This window comes from Scyliorhinus torazame, chromosome 4, assembly GCF_047496885.1.
Source record: "Scyliorhinus torazame isolate Kashiwa2021f chromosome 4, sScyTor2.1, whole genome shotgun sequence".
Lineage (NCBI taxonomy): Eukaryota > Metazoa > Chordata > Chondrichthyes > Carcharhiniformes > Scyliorhinidae > Scyliorhinus > Scyliorhinus torazame.
In genome coordinates, this window is record NC_092710.1 from 26,655,568 (window position 1) to 26,674,651 (window position 19,084).

General features: G+C 56.0%; 2 protein-coding genes across 3 annotated transcripts in view; one reads left to right on the forward strand and one right to left on the reverse strand.

The window, feature by feature from the left end:
• The window catches only part of LOC140410157 (ribonuclease inhibitor-like), a 145,584-nt gene extending 138,824 nt beyond the window's left edge, over positions 1–6,760 (forward strand). For both annotated transcript variants that reach the window (XM_072498117.1, XM_072498119.1), the window contains exon 11: positions 6,382–6,760. In XM_072498117.1, the coding sequence (XP_072354218.1) occupies positions 6,382–6,469 (88 nt within the window). In that variant the 3' untranslated portion in view covers positions 6,470–6,760. The remainder of the gene's footprint in view (positions 1–6,381) is intronic.
• Positions 6,761–12,317: 5,557 nt separating this feature from the next.
• The window catches only part of LOC140410158 (transmembrane protein 132C-like), a gene marked incomplete at its 3' end in the record, with an annotated part of 139,252 nt that continues 132,485 nt past the window's right edge, over positions 12,318–19,084 (reverse strand). The window contains exon 10 of the mRNA XM_072498120.1: positions 12,318–14,081. Coding sequence (XP_072354221.1) covers positions 12,318–14,081 — 1,764 coding nt within the window. The remainder of the gene's footprint in view (positions 14,082–19,084) is intronic.

Below are 19,084 nucleotides of genomic sequence, written 5' to 3' on the forward strand. Positions count from 1 at the left end.
AACAGGCTGGAGAAGGGGCTGAATGGGACCTCTGCCTGTTCCTATGTAACAGGCTGGAGAAGGGCTGAAATGGGCCTCCTCCTGTTACTGTGTAACAGGCTGAATAAGAGGCTGAATGGGGCCCCCTCCTGTTCCTGTGTAACAGGCTGGAGAAGGGGCTGAATGCGGCCTCCTCCTGTTCCTGTGTAACAGGCTGGAGAAGGGGCTGAATGGGGCCTCCTCCTGTTCCTGTGTAACGGGATGGAGAAGGGGCTGAATGGGGCCTCCTCCTGTTCCTGTGTAACGGGCTGGAGAAGGGGCTGAATGCGGCCTCCTCCTGTTCCTGTGTAACAGGCTGGAGAAGGGGCTGAATGGGGCCTCCTCCTGTTCCCGTGTAACAGGCTGGAGAAGGGGCTGAATGGGGCCTCCCCCTGTTGCTGTGTAACAGGCTGGAGAAGGGGCTGAATGGGGCCTCCTCCTGTTCCTGTGTAACAGGCTGGAGAAGGGGCTGAATGTGGCCTCCCCGTGTTCCTGTGTAACAGGCTGGAGAAGGGGCTGAATGGGGCCTCCTCCTGTTCCTGTGTAATCGGCTGGAGAAGGGGCTGAATGGGGCCTCCTCCTGTTCCTGTGTAACAGGCTGGAGAAGGGGCTGAATGGGGCCTCAACCTGTTCCTGTGTAACAGGCTGGAGAAGGGGCTGAATGGGGCCTCCTCTTGTTCCTGTGTAACAGGCTGGAGAAGGGGCTGAATGGGGCCTCCCCCTGTTCCTGTGTAACGGGCTGGAGAAGGGGCTGAATGTGGCTTCCTCCTGTTGCTGTGTAACAGGCTGGAGAAGGGGCTGAATGGGGCCTCCCCCTGTTCCTGTGTAAGAGGCTGGATAAGGGGCTGAATGGGGCCTCCTCCTATTCCTGTGTAACGGGCTGGAGAAGGGGCTGAATGGGGCCTCCTGTTCCTGTGTAACAGGCTGGAGAAGAGGCTAAATGGGGCCTCCTCCTGTTCCTGTGTAGCAGGCTGGAGAAGGGGCTGTATGTGGCCTCCTCCTGTTGCTGTGTACCAGGCTGGAGAAGGGACTAAATGGGGCCTTCTCCTGTGTAACTTGCTGGAGAAGGGGCTGAATGGGGCCTCAACCTGTTCCTGTGTAACAGGCTGGATAAGGGGCTGAATGGGGCCTCCCCCTGTTCCTGTGTAACAGGCAGGAGAAGGGGCTGAATGGGGCCTTCTCCTGTTCCTGTGTAACAGGCTGGAGAAGGGGCTGAATGGGGCCTCCCCCTGTTCCTGTTTAACAGGCTGGAGAAGGGGCTGAATGGGGCCTCCTCCTGTTCCTGTGTGACAGGCTGGAGAAGGGGCTGAATGGGGCCTCCTCCTGTTCCAGTGTAACAGACTGGAGAAGGGGCTGAATGGGGCCTCCTCCTGTTCCTGTGTAACAGGCTGGAGAACGGGCTGAATGGGGCCTCCTCCTGTTCCTGTGTAACAGGCTGGAGAAGGGGCTGAATAGGGCCACCTCCTGTTCCTGTGTAACAGGCTGGAGAAGGGGCTGAATGGGGCCTTCTCCTGTTCCTGTGTAACAGGCTGGAGAAGGGGCTGAATGGGGTCTCCTCCTGTTCCTGTGGAACAGGCTGGAGAAGGGGCTGAATGGATCCTCCTCCTGTTCCTGTGTAACAGGCTGGAGAAGGGGCTGAATGGGGCCTCCCCCTGATGCTGTGTAACAGGCTGGAGAAGGGGCTGAATGGGGCCTCCTCCAGTTGCTGTTTAACAGGCTGGAGAAGGGGATGAATGGGGCCTCCTCCTGTTGTCGTGTCACAGGCTGGAGAAGGGGCTGAATTGGGCCTCCTCCTTTCCCTGTGTAACAAGCTGGAGAAGTGGTTGAATGGGGCCTCCTCCTGTACCTGTGTAACAGGCTGGAGAAGAGGCTGAATGGGACCTCCTCCTCTCCCTCTGTAATCGGTTGGATAAGGGGCTGAATGGGGCCTCCTCCTGTTCCTGTGTAACAGGCTGGAGAAAGGGCTGAATGGGGCCTCCTCCTGTTCGTGTGTAACAGGCTGGAGAAGGGGCTGAATGGGGCCTCCTCCTGGTCCTGTCTAACAGGCTGGAGAAGGGGCTGAATGGGGCCTCCTGTTCCTGTGTAACAGGCTGGAGAAGGGGCTGAATGGGGCCTCCTCCTGTTCCTATGTAACCGTCTGGAGAAGGGGCTGAATGGTGTCTCCTCCTGTTCCTGTGTAACAGGCTGGAGAAGGGGCTGAATGGGGCCTCCTCCTGTTCCTGTGCAACAGGCTGGAGAAAGGGCTGAATGGGGTCTCCTCCTGTTCCTGTGCAACAGGCTGGAGAAGCGGCTGAATGGGCTCCTCCTGTTCCTGTGTAACATGCTGGAGAAGGGGCTGAATGGGGCCTCCCTCTGTTCCTGTGTAACTGGCTGGAGAAGGGGCTGAATGGGGCCTCCTGTTCCTGTGTAACAGGCTGGAGAAGGGGCTGAATTGGGCCTCCTCCTGTTCCTGTGCAACAGGCTGGAGAAAGGGCTGAATGGGGTCTCCTCCTGTTCCTGTGGAACAGGCTGGAGAAGGGGCTGAATGGGCTCCTCCTGTTCCTGTGTAACAGGCTGGAGAAGGGGCTGAATGGGGCCTCCTCCTGTTCCTATGTAACCGGCTGGAGAAGGGGCTGAATGGTGACTCCTCCTGTTCCTGTGGAACAGGCTGGAGAAGGGGCTGAATGGGGCCTCCTCCTGTTCCTGTGTAACAGGCTGGAGAAGGGGCTGAATGGGGCCTCCTCCTGTTCCTGTGCAACAGGCTGGAGAAAGGGCTGAATGGGGCCTCCTCCTGTTCCTGTGTAACATGCTGGAGAAGGGGCTGAATGGGGCCTCCCTCTGTTCCTGTGTAACTGGCTGGAGAAGGGGCTGAATGGGGCCTCCTGTTCCTGTGTAACAGGCTGGAGAAGGGGCTGAATTGGGCCTCCTCCTGTTCCTGTGGAACAGGCTGGAGAAGGGGCTGAATGGGCTCCTCCTGTTCCTGTGTAACAGGCTGGAGAAGGGGCTGAATGGGGCCTCCTCCTGTTCCTATGTAACCGGCTGGAGAAGGGGCTGAATGGGGCCTCCTCCTGTTCCTGTGTAACAGGCTGGAGAAGGGGCTGAATGGGGCCTCCTCCTGTTCCTGTGCAACAGGCTGGAGAAGGGGCTGAATGAGCTCCTCCTGTTCCTGTGTAACAGGCTGGAGAAGGGGCTGAATGGGGCCTCCTCCTGTTCCTGTGTAACAGGCTGGAGAAAGGGCTGAATGGGGTCTCCTCCTGTTCCTGTGCAACAGGCTGGAGAAGGGGCTGAATGGGCTCCTCCTGTTCCTGTGTAACAGGCTGGAGTAGGGGATGAATGGGAACTCCTCCTGTTCCTGTGTAACTGGCTGGAGAACGGGCTGAATGGGAACTCCTCCTGTTCCTGTGTAACTGGCTGGAGAAGGGGCTGAATGGGGCCTCCTCCTGTTCCTGTGTAACAGGCTGGAGAAGGGGCTGAATGGGGCCTCCCCCTTTTCCTGTGTAACAGGCTGGAGAAGGGGCTGAATGGGGCCTCCTCCTGTTCTTGTGTAACAGGCTGGAGAAGGGGCTGAATGGGGCCTCCTGTTGCATTGTAACAGGCTGGAGAAGGTGCTGAATGGGGCCTCCTCCTGTTCCTGTGTAACAGGCTGGAGGAGGGGCTGAATGGGGCCCCCTCCTGTTCCTGTGTAACCGGCTGGAGAAGGTGCTGAATGGGGCCTCCTCCTGTTCCTGTGTAACAGGCTGGAGAACGGGCTGAATGGGAACTCCTCCTGTTCCTGTGTAACTGGCTGGAGAAGGGGCTGAATGGGGCCTCCTCCTGTTCCTATGTAACAGGCTGGAGCAGGGGCTGAATGGGGCCTCCTCCTGTTCCTGTCTAACAGGCTGGAGAAGGGGCTGAATGGGGCCTCCTCCTGTTGCTGTGTAACAGGCTGGAGAAGGTGCTGAATGGGGCCTCCTCCTGTTCCTGTGTAACAGGCTGGAGAAGGGGCCGAATGGGGCCTCCTCCTGTTCCTGTGTAACAGGCTGGAGAAGGGGCTGAATGGGGCCTCCTCCTGTTCCTGTGTAACAGGCTGGAGAAGGGGCCGAATGGGGCCTCCTCCTGTTCCTGTGTAACAGGCTGGAGAAGGGGCTGAATGGGGCCTCCTCCTGTTCCTGTTTAACAGGCTGGAGAAGGGGCTGAATGGGGCCTCCTCCTGTTCCTGTGTAACAGGCTGGAGAAGGGGCTGAATGGGGCCTCCTCCTGTTCCTGTGTAACAGGCTGGAGAAGGGGCTGAATGGGGCCTCCTCCTGTTCCTGTGTAACAGGCTGGAGAAGGGGCTGAATGGGGCCTCCTCCTGTTCCTGTGTAACAGGCTGGAGAAGGGGCTGAATGGGCTCCTCCTGTTCCTGTGTAACAGGCTGGAGAAGGGGCTGAATGGGCTCCTCCTGTTCCTGTGTAACAGGCTGGAGAAGGGGCTGAATGGGGCCTCCTCCTGTTCCTGTGTAACAGGCTGGAGAAAGGGCTGAATGGGGTCTCCTCCTGTTCCTGTGCAACAGGCTGGAGAAGGGGCTGAATGGGCTCCTCCTGTTCCTGTGTAACAGGCTGGAGTAGGGGATGAATGGGAACTCCTCCTGTTCCTGTGTAACTGGCTGGAGAACGGGCTGAATGGGAACTCCTCCTGTTCCTGTGTAACTGGCTGGAGAAGGGGCTGAATGGGGCCTCCTCCTGTTCCTGTGTAACAGGCTGGAGAAGGGGCAGAATGGGGCCTCCCCCTTTTCCTGTGTAACAGGCTGGAGAAGGGGCTGAATGGGGCCTCCTCCTGTTCTTGTGTAACAGGCTGGAGAAGGGGCTGAATGGGGCCTCCTGTTGCTGTGTAACAGGCTGGAGAAGGTGCTGAATGGGGCCTCCTCCTGTTCCTGTGTAACAGGCTGGAGGAGGGGCTGAATGGGGCCCCCTCCTGTTCCTGTGTAACCGGCTGGAGAAGGTGCTGAATGGGGCCTCCTCCTGTTCCTGTGTAACAGGCTGGAGAACGGGCTGAATGGGAACTCCTCCTGTTCCTGTGTAACTGGCTGGAGAAGGGGCTGAATGGGGCCTCCTCCTGTTCCTATGTAACAGGCTGGAGCAGGGGCTGAATGGGGCCTCCCCCTTTTCCTGTGTAACAGGCTGGAGAAGGGGCTGAATGGGGCCTCCTCCTGTTCTTGTGTAACAGGCTGGAGGAGGGGCTGAATGGGGCCTCCTGTTGCTGTGTAACAGGCTGGAGAAGGTGCTGAATGGGGCCTCCTCCTGTTCCTGTGTAACAGGCTGGAGGAGGGGCTGAATGGGGCCCCCTCCTGTTCCTGTGTAACCGGCTGGAGAAGGTGCTGAATGGGGCCTCCTCCTGTTCCTGTGTAACAGGCTGGAGAACGGGCTGAATGGGAACTCCTCCTGTTCCTGTGTAACTGGCTGGAGAAGGGGCTGAATGGGGCCTCCTCCTGTTCCTATGTAACAGGCTGGAGCAGGGGCTGAATGGGGCCTCCTCCTGTTCCTGTCTAACAGGCTGGAGAAGGGGCTGAATGGGGCCTCCTCCTGTTGCTGTGTAACAGGCTGGAGAAGGTGCTGAATGGGGCCTCCTCCTGTTCCTGTGTAACAGGCTGGAGAAGGGGCCGAATGGGGCCTCCTCCTGTTCCTGTGTAACAGGCTGGAGAAGGGGCTGAATGGGGCCTCCTCCTGTTCCTGTGTAACAGGCTGGAGAAGGGGCCGAATGGGGCCTCCTCCTGTTCCTGTGTAACAGGCTGGAGAAGGGGCTGAATGGGGCCTCCTCCTGTTCCTGTGCAACAGGCTGGAGAAGGGGCTGAATGGGGTCTCCTCCTGTTCCTGTGCAACAGGCTGGAGAAGGGGCTGAATGGGCTCCTCCTGTTCCTGTGTAACAGGCTGGAGAAGGTGCTGAATGGGGCCTCCTCCTGTTCCTGTGTAACAGGCTGGAGAAGGGGCTGAATGGGGCCTCCTCCTGTTCCCGTGTAACAGGCTGGAGAAGGGGCTGAATGGGGCCTCCTCCTGTTCCTGTGTAACTGGCTGGAGAAGGGGCTGAATGGGGCCTCCTCCTGTTCCTGTGTAACAGGCTGGAGAAGGGTCTGAATGGGACCTCCTCCTGTTCCTGTGTAACAGGCTGGAGAAGGGTCTGAATGGGACCTCTTCCTGTTCCTGTGTAACTGGTTGGAGAAGGGGCTGAATGGGGCCTCCTCCTGTTCCTGTGTAACAGGCTGGAGAAGGGGCTGAATGGGGCCTCCTCCTGTTCCTGTGTAACAGGCTGGAGAAGGAGCTGAATGGAGCCTCCTCCTGTTCCCGTGTAACAGGCTGGAGAAGGGGCTGAATGGGCCTTCATACATTTATGTACAGCACCTTGAGATTCCGTATAACTTCCCTTTCACAGGTTGTGCAGAAACCAGTTCAGTCCAGAGGGCCGGAACGAGCTCGAAACCGTGCAGGAATCTGCGCATCGAGTAACAATCTTTGTGTGAATGGAGAAGACATTGTTCGCCAATAAACATTGATGTGTGCAGTCTGTCACCCGCTATATCGAGCACCTAGTGAACGTGTCACTTGACCTGTGTGTGAGTTTAATGTTGAAGATCAGACTTCTCCCTTGGCACCAGTCTTGTCAAACATTTGTTAGAAAATGAGCAGACTGGTCTCAGGGGCTTCTGAACATACATGTTTCACATTGGGTTTCAGTCAGACTCTGACGAGCTTGCTCTTACTGTACACTGCCATGAGGCTCGCACCAATTACAGGAAAGAGAGACAGCACAAGATTCGAACTCTGTTTTATTGAATGGTTTACAAACTGAATGCTGGGCTGGGAGAGGAATGTGCATTCGGCATGATTGATATGCTTACACAGTTGAGTTTTATTCTTGCAGTGTATCCGGGGTGACAAAGCATCCGCAGGGGCAAAAGCACAACTTGCACATTGCATCCAAATCTCTCGGAACAATATCCCTGGGGACGATTCTGTGAGGCCCAGCTCGTCGTCCAACACGGCAGACTTCGAAATTCATCCATCCTGCATTGTAAACTTCCCTTTAGCATTATCCCCTATCCCATCTCTGCAACCTCCTTCAGCCCCTACAACCCTCCCTATCTCTGCAACCTCCTCCAGCCCCTACAACCCTCCCTATCTCTGCAACCTCCTCCAGCCCCTACAACCCTCCCTATCTCTGTAACCTCCTCCAGCCTCTACAACCATCCTGATCCCTGTAACCTCCTCCAGCCCCACAACCCTCCCTATCTCTGTAACCTCCTCCCGTCCCCTCAACTCTCCCTATCTCTGTAACCTCCTCCAGCCCCTACTCCCCTCCCTATCTCTGTAACCTCCTTCAGCCCCTACAACCCTCCCTATCTCTGTAACCTCCTTCAGCCCCTACAACCCTCCCGATCTCTGCAACCTCCTTCAGCCACGACAGCCCTCCCTATCTCTGCAACCTCCTCCAGTCCCGACAACCCTCCCTATCTCTGTAACCTCCTCCAGCCCCTACAACCCTCCCTATCTCTGCAACCTCCTCCAGCCCCTACAACCCTCCCTATCTCTGTAACCTCCTTCAGCCCATACAACCATCCCGATCCCTGTAACATCCTCCAGCCCCACAACCCTTCCTATCTCTGTAACCTCCTCCCGTCCCCTCAACTCTCCCCATCTCTGTAACCTCCTCCAGCCCCTACTCCCCTCCCTATCTCTGTAACCTCCTTCAGCCCCTACAACCCTCCCTATCTCTGCAACCTCCTCCAGCCCCTACAACCCTCCCTATCTCTGTAACCTCCTTCAGCCCATACAACACTCCCGATCTCTGCAACCTCCTTCAGCCACGACAGCCCTTCCTATCTCTGTAACCTCCTCCAGCCCCTACAACCCTCCCTATCTCTGCAACCTCCTCCAGACCCTACAACCCTCCCTATCTATGTAACCTCCTCCAGCCCCTACACCCCTCCCTATCTCTAATCTCCTCCATCCCCTACAACCCTCCCCATCTCTGTAACCTCCTTCAGCCGCTACAGCCCTCCCTATCTCTGTAACCTCCTTCAGCCCCTACACCCCTCCCTATCTCTGTAACCTCCTTCAGCCGCTACAGCCTTCCCTATCTCTGTAACCTCCTCCAGCCGCTACAACCCTCCCTATCTCTGTAACCTCCTTCAGCCCCTACAGCCTTCCCTATCTCTGTAACCTCCTCCAGCCACTACAACCCTCCCTATCTCGTAACCTCCTCCAGCCCCTACAACCCTCCGTATCTCTGTCACTTCCAGCCTCTACAACTCTCCCTATCTCTAACTCCACCAACTGCTATAACCCTCCTATCTCGTAACCGCCTCCAGCCGCTACAGCCCTCCATATCTCTGTAACCTCCTCCAGCCGCTACAACTCTCCCTATCTCTGTAGCCTCCTCAAGCCCCTACAACCCTCCCTATCTTTGCAACCTCCTCCAGCCCCTACAACCCTCCCTATCTCTGTAACCTCGTCTAGACCCTACAACCCTGCCTATCTCTGTAGCCTCCTCCAGCCCCGACAACCCTCCGAATCTCGGTAGCCTCCTCCAGCCCCTACAAACCTCCCAATCTCTGGAACCTCCTACCACTACAATGCTCCTCATCTCTGGAACTCCACCAGAATCTTCAACCCTTCCTATCTCTGTAACCTCCACCAGCCTTACAGCCCTTCCTACCTCTGTAACCTCCTCCAGCCCCTACAACCCTCCCTATCTCTGTAAAATCTTCCTGCCCCTACAACCCTCCCGATCTTTGTAACCTCCTCCAGCCCTACAACCTCCTCCAGCCCCTACACCCTCCCTATTTCTCTAACCTCCTCCAGCCCCTACAACACTCCCTCTCTCTGTAAACTCCTCCAGCCCCTACACCCTCCCTATCTCTTTAACCTCCTCCAGCCCCTACAGCTCTCCCTATTTCTGTAACCTCCTCCTGCCCTTACAACCCTCCCTACCTCTGTAACCTACAGACCCTACAACCCTCCCTATCTCGGGAGCCTCCAGACCTTACGACCCTCCCAGCTCTGTAACTCCTCCAGACCCTTCAACCCTCCCTATTTCTGTAATCTCCTCCTGCCCCGACAATCCTCCCTATCTCTGTAACCTCCTTCTGCCCCTACAACCTTCCATATCTCTGGAAACTCCTCCAGCCCCTACCACCCTCCCTATCTCTGTAACTTCCTCCAGCCCCTACAACCCTCCCTATATATGTAACCTCCTCCAGCCCCTACAACCCTCCCTATCTCTGTAACTTCCTCCAGCCCCTACACCCCTCCCTATCTCTGTAACCTCCTCCAGCCCCGACAACCCTCCCTATCTCTGTAACCTCCTCCAGCCCCTACAACCCTCCCGATCTCTGTAATGTCCTCCAGCCCCTACATCCCTCCCTATCTCTGGAACCTCCTCCAGCCCCTAGAACCCTTCCTATCTATGTAAGCTCCTCCAGCCCCAAAACCCTCCCTATGTAACCTCCTCCAGCCTCTTCAACCCTCCATATCTCTGTAACCTCCAAACCCTACATCCCTCCCTATCTCTGGAACCTCCTCCAGCCCCTAGAACCCTCCCTATCTCTGTAACCTCCTCCAGCCCCTACAACCCTCCCTATCTCTGGAACCTCCTCCAGCCCCTGCAGCCCGCCCTATCTCTGGAACCTCCTCCAGCCCCTACAACCCTCCGTATCTCTGGAACCTCCTCCAGCCCCTACACCTCTCCCTATCTCTGGAACCTCCTCCAGCCCCTATAACCCTCCCTATTTTTGTAACCTCCAGACTCTACATCCCTCCCTATCTCTATAAACTCCTCCAGCCCCTACAACCCTCCCTATGTAACCTCCTCCAGCCCCTTCAATCCTCCCTATGTAACCTCCTCCAGCCCCTTCAACCCTCCCTATCTCTGGAACCTCCTCCAGCCCCTACAACCCTCCCTATCTCTGGAACCTCCTCCAGCCCCTACAACCCTCCCTATGTAACCTCCTCCAGCCCCTTCAACCCTCCCTATCTCTGGAACCTCCTCCAGCCCCTACAACCCTCCCTATGTAACCTCCTCCAGCCCCTTCAACCCTCCCTAACTCTGTAACCTCCTCCAGCCCCTTCAACCCTCCCTATCTCTGGAACCTCCTCCAGCCCCTACAACCCTCCCTATGTAACCTCCTCCAGCCCCTTCAACCCTCCCTATCTCTGGAACCTCCTCCAGCCCCTACAACCCTCCCTATGTAACCTCCTCCAGCCCCTTCAACCCTCCCTAACTCTGTAATCTCCTCCAGACTCTTCAACCATCCATATCTTTGTAACCTACAGCCCCTACCACCCTCCCTACCTCTGTAACCTCCAAACCCTACATCCCTCCCTAGCTCTGGAACCTCCTCCAACCCCTAGAACCCTCCCTAACTTTGTAACCTCCAGCCCCTACAACCCTCCCTCTCTCTGGAACCTCCTGCAGCCCCTCGAACCCTCTCTCTCTCTCTCTCTGGAACCTCCTCCAGACCCTACAAGCCCTTGTAACATCCTCCACCCTCTGGAATCTCTGTGTTCCTCCAATTCTGGCCTTTTGAGCGTACCGTCCCTGGGTGGGTGGTGCTGCCTTCGGTTGCCTGGGTCCCCCACGCTCTGGCATTGCCTTACCAAGTCTCGGCCTTGTGGGCAGGCCTCGAACCCCAGCTCTTGGGTCCAGCTTGCACCGATTAATTGCTCCTTTGACGGATTTCGGGATGTCTTCCTCTGTTAAGTGGGGGCTATACAAATGCAAACAGTTGTTGGCGAGGTAGCCACAGAGGAGGAGAAAGATGTTCTCCCTCCCTCAATGATGTAAACACATTGGAAGCAGCTCAGAGAAGATTTACCAGATTAACCACGGGAATGGGCGGGTTGTCCCACGAGGAAAGGTCGGAGAGGTCAGGTTTGTGTCCGCTGGAGTTGAGAAGAGTGAGAGGCGACTCGATCGAAACCTTGAATATCCTGAGGGATTATTGACGGGAGGGATGTGGAGAGGACGTTTCCTCGTGTGGGAGAATCTAGAACGGGGTGGGGGGGGGGGGGTCACTTTAAAAATAAGGGGGCGGCCCATTTCAGACGGAGTTGAGGAGAATTCTTTCCCCTCAGAGGTTGCCGAGTCTCTGGGATTCTCTTCCTCGAAAGGCAGCGGGAGCGGGAACCTCGGAATGTCGTTCAGGCCGAGCGAGATGGATTCCTGATTGACGAGGGGGGGGGCGAAAGGTCATCAGGGGGTCGGCAGGAATGTGGGGCGGAGGTCACAATCCGATCGGTCACGGTCTTATTGAAAGGGGCAGCAGGCGGGAGGGGCCCGAGTGGCCGACCCCTAGACCATAAGAAATAGGAACAGGAGGAGGCCGTTCAGCCCCTTGAGCCTGCTGCTAACCTGCATTTAAATTTCCTCCCCTCGCTATCTCCTTCGTTTGTTGTCGGTCAAGGTGGTAGCAGCTTGACGTTGTGTCAATATCCACGCTACTGTGCGCTGAGCGTTCAATGAGATAATCGAATTCACAAGAAAAGAATTGGGGCGGGGGGGGGGGGGAGTAGATTTGCTTCATAAATAGCGGAATAGAGAATAGGAAGATGTTACCCGACCCTCAACCTTGACAAACCACACGTTGGGGCAATTTCGCACGGCCAATCCGCCTAACCCGCACATCTTTGGACGGCGGGAGGGAACCGGGAGCAGCCGGAGGAAACCCACGCACACACGGGGAGAACGCAGTGTGCGGGGTGGGGTGGGGTTAGGGTAGAGTGGGGGTGGTGGGGGGGGGGTGATTACACTCCCTGTCCTATCACGGTGGGTTGGCGGGACCTCGCTGCGCATTCGGGGGCTCGGCTGGGAATAAATCACATCTTAAAGCAGAAATATCACACAAGGTGGGCCCCACCAGCTAGGCCCGGTGTATTGTCCTTTTAAGAGGCCTCCCTGATCCTCTCCATGTAGCTCTGCAGTTCATCGGGGTCCTGGAGCCCCATGTCCTGGCACACCCACCTGATGTCCTCCTCGTCGGCCACAATGATGGACTGCGTGGCCGGCAATGGTGGCTGCGCTGCCTTCTCCGGGGTGGCCGTCACAAAAGTGGACAACTGGACCCTCTTGGGCCTGAAGTCCTGCAGCGTTCCGGGCCGGAATTCCTGCCGCTGCCTCTGGGAAAACCCCTGGATCGTGCAGTACCCATCCATGGAGCCCTGCGCGCGGGCGCGGGGTGCCCAGCTGCCCTCCCCTCCGCCGGCTGTGCTCAGGTCAGCCCCCCTCCGCGCCGCGCCTGCCCGGGCCCCGCCGCCCCGCCCCCCGGCCGTGCCACGGGACCCGGCCCCGCCCCCGCCAGCGGTCGGCCCCGCCCCTCCGCCCTGCAAGGCCGTGCGGGAGCCCACCTCCGTCCGGCCCGCCTCACGCAGCCAGCCGCCACGGGTCCGTGTTTCCGGCCTGTCGACGGCAAGGGCGCGGCCCTGCCCCGGGGCCCTCTGCTTCTGGAGGTTTGGCCGCGTGAGCCGCCCCCCAGGGTCAGGCCGGGGAATCCCGTCCGGGCATCTCCCTCTGTTGGGCTGTGACACCCTGTCGGTGAACCCCTGCACGTTGGCCCTGGAGACCCCGTCGGTGAACCCCTGCGCACTGGCTAGGGAGACCCCCTCAGCGAACCCCTGCGGATTGGCCAAGGAAACCTCTTCAGCCAACCCCTGAGGATTGGCCAGGGTGACCCCCTCATCGAATCCCTGCCCAATGCGCAGGGAAACCCCCTCATCACAACCCTGCAGATTGGCCCGGGAGACCCCTTCAATGAACCCCTGCTGATTGGCCCGGGAGACCCCTTCGATGAACCCCTGCTGATTGGCCAGGGAGACCCCTTGAGTTAACCCCTGCGCACTGGCCAGGGAGACCCCTTGAGTGAACCCCTGCTGATTGGCCAGGGAGACCCCTTCAGTGAACCCCTGCTGACTGGCCAGGGAGACCCCTTCGATGAACCCCTGCTGACTGGCCAGGGAGACCCCTTGAGTGAACCCCTGCTGACTGGCCAGGGAGACCCCTTCGATGAACCCCTGCTGATTGGCCAGGGAGACCCCTTGAGTGAACCCCTGCTGACTGGCCAGGGAGACCCCTTCGATGAACCCCTGCTGACTGGCCAGGGAGACCCCTTCGATGAACCCCTGCTGATCGGCCAGGGAGACCCCTTGAGTGAACCCCTGCTGACTGGCCAGGGAGACCCCTTCGATGAACCCCTGCAGATTCGTCCGGGAGATCAAGCTGTCGCTCGGCTGCTGACTGCCCCCCTCGGTCGAGGCCCCATTATCATGGCACCCGGCCCTCAAGACGGCCTGCTCCCTCCCGTGGGGCGCGATGTCCCCCCGCCGAGCCGGCCCTGGCCGCTCGCTCCCCGACCACACCCAGTGGGGCGGCTGTCCGGGCTCTGCCAGTGGAAGCTCCTTCCGCCTATACTTGAGCACGAAGGTGACGCAGTTGATGAAGAAGACCAGAATGGCCAAGCAGAAGATCCCCAGCAGCGCGTACATGCCAATCTCCAAGTCCGTCACGCCTTTGAAAGTCAAGGAGAACTCTTCCCCTCCGAAGCCCGGGAGGGGCTGCAAGGGGGTCGGAGCCTCCGTCTTCGGGAGATGATCACGGAGCCTTGGATCGAGAGCAGCCGAATCGCTCGGAGCCCTCTTCCCGCCACGCCTCTCGGGGTGAAGCCGGCGGGTTGTGCCCTCCACCCACATCGCACCCTCCTCCCGCTCGGACAGCCGGGTATCATGGTGCTCCCAGTCCGGGAAGACCCGCGTGTCCACTGCCTCAGCCTCGCGGTTTGCGTCCTCCTCCTCGCGGCTAAAACGGACGTCAACCCCGGCCCGCACCAACGCCAGAACTAGGCCGCCTTTCCGTTTGCCCTTCTGACAGACTGCGGGGACCGCCATTTTCACCTGGAGCAGCTGGCCGCCACCTTCGCCCTCTGCCACCACCGCCGCGGGTTCAGCACCGGCCTCCTGCCCGCGCACGGACACAACTTGCTCATCCAGAGACCTGACCGTCAGCGAGTAGTCCTCGGAGCTGTAAAGCTGGAGGGGTGCCGTGGTTCCATCGCTGTAGTGCAACCAGAGGCTCAACGCACCTTCCTAGTCGGGAGAGAAAGAGAAACATCAGTCACATCTCAACGCTCCTTCACATCAGTAAAATACGCGAAATAAAGTAAAGATTTGAGTGGGTTTGATGTTTTGTTTCGGATTGTGTTGAATTCATGCTAAACAAGGGTGTTTTGCATGTATGGGGGTTTCTATAATGTTCAGAGAGAGTTTACAGGAGGAAAATTAAATCAGAGATCGGGGACAGAATGGGATGTGGCTCAGCAACCAGGGTAAATACCCCTTTGAGTTTTCTTTTCAGGTCAGTCGGGAAAAAGGGAACATCTCTTGCAGCTTTGTTGGAAGAGAGGCCATGCAGTGGAGTATCGCGCATGACAGCAAGCTCCCGAGAGGCTGAAGGGCAGTCGGTTCCAGAAACCCGGGAAGAGAAAAGAAATGTTTGAAGTTGAAGGAAACAAGAGGAACAACCGTTGGAACAGGGTGCTGAAGTTAAAGTGTTATGGGCCAGGGTTGAGAGAACCCCAAAGTGTATCATGGAGTTCACCTGATCCACAACTTTTAATAGATTGTGGTTATGGGGAGCGCACGGCCCACTCTCCAGGTGTGGGACAGCAGAGATCTAAAGTACTTTTAAAACAAAACCATGTTTATTTTTGAATCCAGTTAACACTTTATTAAACCCGCAGCAAACATCTTAACAACTACCAACACCAATAATCCCCACAGATACAATATTCTATAAATAACCCTTCATAATTTTCCTAACAACATCCATAAGACCAAAAGACCCTTTTTACAGAAAGACAGCAGTTTTAAATTCTCTACAGAAACAGGTATTACTTTGAAATCCTCAAATGAGCTGGAGACACTTTAATAATAATAATCGCTTATTGTCTCAAGCAGGCTTCAATTAAGTTACTATGAAAAGCCCCTAGATTGCAAAGAGAGATCTTTATACAGATGCTTGCTTTGCCTGCAGCTGTCCAGCTCGGAAAACAAACTAAAACACACCCTGTAGCTGCCTGCTCAAAAACAAAAGTGAAAGCCAGCCAGCCCAGCTCCACCCACACTCTGACATCACTGCAGCTATTTGATAAACACCCATTTCTTAAAGGGACATCCACTACAGCTATTTGATAAACACCCATTTCTTAAAGGTACATCCACTACAGCTATTTGAAAAACACCCATTTCTTAAAGGTACATCCACTACAGCTATTTGATAAACACCCATTTCTTAAAGGTACTCTCACATGACAAAAGTCAGACCTAGAAAGGACCAACTAGGTGAAATTGGCTGGAGAAAAGCCGGAGATTAAAGCAGTCATGAATTTGGTATCCTTATTTTCTGCTTTTGGAAACATTAGTCTTCTGTTGGGGACCGAGTACCTGGACTTTTGTGTAGAGGGTTGGGTGCTGGGGCGATTCAAGACAAAAGGAATGCTAAAAGGAGAGTTGGAAGACCTAGAAGCGGCTTCTTGCTAAAACCACTGGAAGAAAACCTAGCTTCAAAGGAGAGTTGGAAAACCTGGAGGTGGTTCCTTGGTGAAAACAGCTGAGGGAAAGCATTGTTTGAAATAATATTTTCAAGCAACTCTTTTGAGAGTGGAATTTGGAAGCACTCGTGGGACATTCTGGGAGGAATAGGAGGAGAAATCCACGGAAGATTGAAGGAGTGACATCTGCCACTTGGTTCCAAAGTGGAGTGCCTCTGACCACAGTCAACCCATGGGTTTAAATGGACTGTATGTTGGCCGAGAACATTATGGCAGAAATTAGATTTTGTAACCTGTATTCTCATTAAAATCTGAGAACATTTGTGAAGGAGTATTGTATTATACTCAAACTTTTGACGTTTAATAATTTTTCTTTGTTGTTAATCCTGGCAGTCCTATGACTCTACGCTTTCCTTTAGATAAAGTAAAAGTTACGATCTTTAGAGCCAGGGTTCGATTCTGGGATCTTCCTGACCTGTTCGAACAGCATCTGGGATGGTGACAATGAACCACAACAGAAGCTACAGAAAGCTAGGCTTACGCAGATTAAATGGTGCAGAAACAGACTCTTTCACCCAGACAGTCCACTTCTGCTCCCACCCAGCTTCCTCCAAATCACTCCTTCTAAATATTAATTCCCCTTTCCCCTCAAATGCTTGGTGACTTGCCCCTGAAACCCATCTGTACAAATCCCTTCAGCAGCTCCCTGCGATGGTGAGTTCCACGTATTCTACACGTTCCTGGTGCCCTCGGGACAATTTATCACGGCCAGTCCACCTAACCCGCACATCTTTGGGCTTGAGGGAGGAAACTGGAGCGCCCGGAGGAAACTTAAGCAGATTTTGGGGAGAACGGGCAGACTCTGTACAGGTGGCAACCCGAGGCCGGAATCGAACCCGGGACCCTGGCGCGGTGAGGGAGCAGCGCCTCTTCTGAATTACCTGTGCGGTTTCTCGGGCGAACTACCCGATAGCGACAGCTCCTAGTTATGCCCCCCCCCCCCATACAAAGGGTAAACATTCTCTCTCGCTGTCCATTTGCATCGTAGCCTTTCCAAATTCTAAAGACCTCCGTTCATGAGAACAGTGCCGGGGGCTGATGAGATTCAGTCAGGCAGGGGAGCTGGAGAAGTTAGGACTGTATTCTCGGAGAGGGGAGGGCGAAGAGCAGATTCGATTGAGGCGATTAGACCCTCGGGGGAAGGAGGAGGGTCTGGAACGCACTGGCTCAGCGTGGAGGCGAGCAGGTTCAATCGAAGCATTCAAGCGGGTAAGAGGCTGTTACCTGACAACGGACAATGTGCAGGGCGATGGGGACGCTTTTATCTCATCTCTCAGTCTTTATTTTCAGAGTTAATAATAATGATACCAACCTTTATTATTGTCACAAGTAGGCTGACATTAACACTGCAATGACGTGACTGTGAAAAGCCCCTGGTCACCACATTCCGGCGCCTGTTCGGGGACACGGAGGGAGAATCCAGAATGTCCAATTTACCCAATTCCTCCCACAAGTCTTTCGGGACATGCGGGAGGAAACCTGAGCACCCGGAGGAAACCCACACAGCAGACACGGGGAGAAAGTGCAGACTCCACACAGACATCACCACAGGTCTATGTCGGGAGCTCCACGTGCGTCCCGCCCCCTCTTCCACCTCACCCCATCAACATGTCCCCTCCCTCATGGATTTACCCAGCTTCCCCCTTGAAGGTACCGAACAACATCCCTCTCAATGACCTCCTGTGGGAGAGAGTCCCGCATTCTAAATCACCCTTTGGGTCACAAAGATGCTTCCTCTCCGACTGGATTTCCTGGCGCCTGTCCGGTATCGAGGAATGGCGGAGAAGGAAAAGGCCCCCTTGGGGGCAGTCGCTCCAAATTGCTCAGCCACCTTCGACTTCATTCGAGATCAGCACGCAACCCACCCCCCCCCCCACCGCCCCCACGCCCCCCCCCCCCCCCCCCCCCCCCCCCCCCGGCCAAATGAAAGAGGAGGCCCGTTGCTGAATCTGGTTCCGGGGGGGGGGGGGGGGGCGGGAGACGAGGCGGGTCCGTTGGGTCAAGTGTCACCAGGGGGAACATCGATCATCATCTGTCTGGTGAGGTCCGGATCAGCAAACGGGAAAAGGACCCCGGGGCAGGCCGGGGTAAAGATGAATAATCGCGGAAGGGCAGCGCCAATGTGGGAAGCATCTTGCCCAGATAAATTGGGAATCAAGGACTGGCTGGCAAAAGACCCGTCACTGAACAAGGGGGGGGGGGGCGGCCTTACAAATGGGAAGGCAGGTCGGTACAGTCAAGGCACGTTCCCAGGGGGGGGAGAGGTAGGTGGCGAAAGGGGTAGGGAGGAAGGCGAAGCAGAAAAAAAGGGGTGCACACGGCGGATGTCAGGTGGACAGACCAGGCTGAACACAGAAAGTTGAGAGGGGGAGGTGGAAGAGAAACTAGAGCAGCAAAGGGAGATCGTGAGAAGAGAGCGGCAGCTAATATGAAAAGTCAACATAGATAGACATGTAAATAGTAAAATGGCGGGCGATTAGGAGGAGTGGCGTTAGAGAATTCTTACAGTGCAGAAGGAGTCTGTGCACCGACCCTACGATAGGCCCACAACCCTCCCTCTAGTTGCTAAATTGCCCCCAGGCGGGATTGCGGGGCTGGGGCGGGGGAGTGGGTGGGTGTGCGGGGTGCCCTTTCAGAGGGTTGTTGCAGACTAAGTGGGCCGAGTCCTCCTTTTGCACTGGAGGGATTGTATGCTCCTCTGAACCCCAACTGAGATTTTGGACACTCAGGGACAAGGGATCGTCACCGATCCACTTAAACCTGCACGTCTTTGGACTGCGGGGAGGGGGGGGGGGAACCGGAGCACCCGGGAGGAAACCCACGCAGACAGGGGGAGAACGCGCAAACTCCGCACAGGCAGTCACCCAATGCTGGGCTTGACCTGTTGCTGTGAGGCAGAAGTGCTAACCACTGTGCCACCTGGTTGATTAGGAACCAGAAATGGGATTTATACATGGAGGGAGAGGCCATGGCTGAGGTACTGAGTGAATACTTTGCATCTGTCTTTACCAAGGAAGAAAGTACAGCCAAAGCCATTGCGAGAAAGGAGGTGGTTAAGGCACCGGATGGAATGAGATAGAGGAGGTATTAGAGAGGCTGGTTGTACTGAAAGTTGCTAAACCGCCAGGACCGGATGAGATGCACAGGAGGGCACTTCAGGAGGGAGTAACACTGGCTCACTTGACATATCTTTCAAGTCTCTTTTGATACAGGGGTGGAGGCCACAGTGTTGGAGAGTTGCAAACACATTGTCCCAGAAGTGAGAAGCCCAGAAACTACAGGCCAGCCAGTTTAACCTCGTCGATAGGGTCATTTGCAGCACAGAAGGAGGCCAGTACCCCCATGAATCATTGCCCCCTCCCCACCGAACAATCTAGTCAGTCCCATTCTCCCACTCAATCCCTATATTCCTGAAAGTTTATTTCCTTCAAGTGCTCAGAGTTGAATGTTGGAAATTGTTGTGGGTTATATTTTATATTT